Here is a 1,628-nt window from a genome sequence, read left to right as displayed (position 1 = left end):
AATGGAATGCAATACTACTTATATATTCATATTACTATTAACTTCAATAACAGCTTTAAGTTAATGTTGTTTATCTGTTTCATTTACGATTTTAGGTTTAAGCGTTTACTTTTTTTTTAGTTTAGATTTAAGTTCAACTTTTATACATGACACGGACACGTTTAAAAATGTCTTCTGTGTTAGCAAATAAGATTACTTTTAGCAAATGGAATAAATTAGTTTACGGGTATTAAAAAAAATAAAATAAAATAAAACTGATAAAAACCAATGTACTAGTATTATTAGTTTAATACCTCCGCCACAGCAAACCTGCAGACTAAGCAAATTTACATTTGTCTGATTGGATTTACAACTAGGAGTACAATGCAGTTGTCTGCTTGCAATATTGAGCGGAGCAAGCACATTAATCAATAATTTTGAAAAATGTAACGACAAATTTATTGTTATGTCATAATTAGTTTTAATTTAATATATTAAGTTTTAATAATTTTTAGTTACTAAAAAATTGACTAAACAGTACAAAAAAGCATTTATTTACATAATACAAGTTAAGAAAACATTCACACAGTTAAAAATACATGAACTCAAATCAAATCAAATCAATTTATAGGAATTTTGCAGAGTAATAAGTAATAATGAAATAATAAGAATAATAATAGTGTTCATTGCTGTATAAGTGAACGCAGACGTGCCAGTTCTCTACGTTTAGTTTCCCAACCCGCATTATTGTTGATACACTTGAGAAGGCGGTCTTGAGAAAAGCCTGGTTCAATTATAAGTCCTTCGATGGACCGAACCCGTGACATTGCAACATACGTAAGACCCAGGGCAAACTCTGTCGTACCAATGTCAACTACTGCTTTGTCAACTGTCATTCCCTGAGCCTTATGGACAGTAATACCATAGGCAACTTGCAAGGGAAACTGTCTTCTTGTACAGGACACGTTGTTTTTTCGGTATCCAACAGTGAGTGGTAATATCGGAAGAGAGCCATTAAAAGTTGGACCTTCGTATCCATCAAAATGGACCAAAATACAAATTGGAAAGTCGTCCATCGATCTATTCGGTCCATAGACAATATCAACAACATTCCCCAGACTGCCGTTGCACAAGCCTTGGGAGGTCCAGATGTTTTGGCGTAGTATTACGCGACAACCTTGAGATAGCTGCAGAGTTGCTTGTAGTCCTTGGGCTTCATCCTCTGATGCACCACATGCTGTTAAGTTGTTATGTTTTGCTTTTATTAAAGCAACAGGCTTGTTTGAAGACCGTAACATGAGTTGATTGTATTGATGTACGGCGTCTTTCCTTGCTTTTATTCGAATTGCGCTTGTGAAACTTTTTACTGTAGCAACGTTGTTTGATGAAAATCGTGTTTTAAGCAATTCATAGTCAGATAGAGTTAATTGGCCTAGAGCCATACGCTTTAAAGTTTCTCTGAAACAGTTCTGATCATCTCCAATTTGACGCATCACCTGCTTCAACTCAAATACTGTTTTGAACTGCTCAAAAAGAAATCTTCCTTCAATTGAAGAAACTTTTCTTGGGTCTGCTGGAGCTAGTAATGTGCGATCCAGAACTGGTGGCAACTGGTTGAAATCACCAAAAAAGTAGACAATACAACCACC

The 1,628-nt window shown here is 34.9% G+C and overlaps 1 protein-coding gene across 1 annotated transcript; it reads right to left on the bottom strand.

The window, feature by feature from the left end:
* Positions 1 to 662: 662 nt before the first annotated feature.
* On the bottom strand, positions 663 to 1,472 carry LOC129005532 (ATP-dependent DNA helicase PIF7-like). The gene has a single exon (XM_054434439.1). It carries the CDS (start codon positions 1,470 to 1,472, stop codon positions 663 to 665), a length of 810 nt encoding a protein of 269 aa, XP_054290414.1.
* Between the last annotated feature and the right edge of the window lie 156 nt (positions 1,473 to 1,628).

Source organism: Macrosteles quadrilineatus, unplaced genomic scaffold, assembly GCF_028750875.1.
Source record: "Macrosteles quadrilineatus isolate MER2022 unplaced genomic scaffold, UCM_ALF_1.0 Scaffold_23__1_contigs__length_1887923, whole genome shotgun sequence".
In the NCBI taxonomy this organism is placed as follows: Eukaryota; Metazoa; Arthropoda; class Insecta; order Hemiptera; family Cicadellidae; genus Macrosteles; species Macrosteles quadrilineatus.
The sequence above is the reverse complement of the archived record's forward strand: the minus strand, read 5'-3'. Positions and strand labels throughout refer to the sequence as shown.

What these genes read in the sequence shown, in the direction of transcription:
- LOC129005532 (XM_054434439.1), bottom strand. Translation starts at nt 1,472, where the DNA reads ATGCGTCAAATTGGAGATGATCAGAACTGTTTCAGAGAAACTTTAAAG.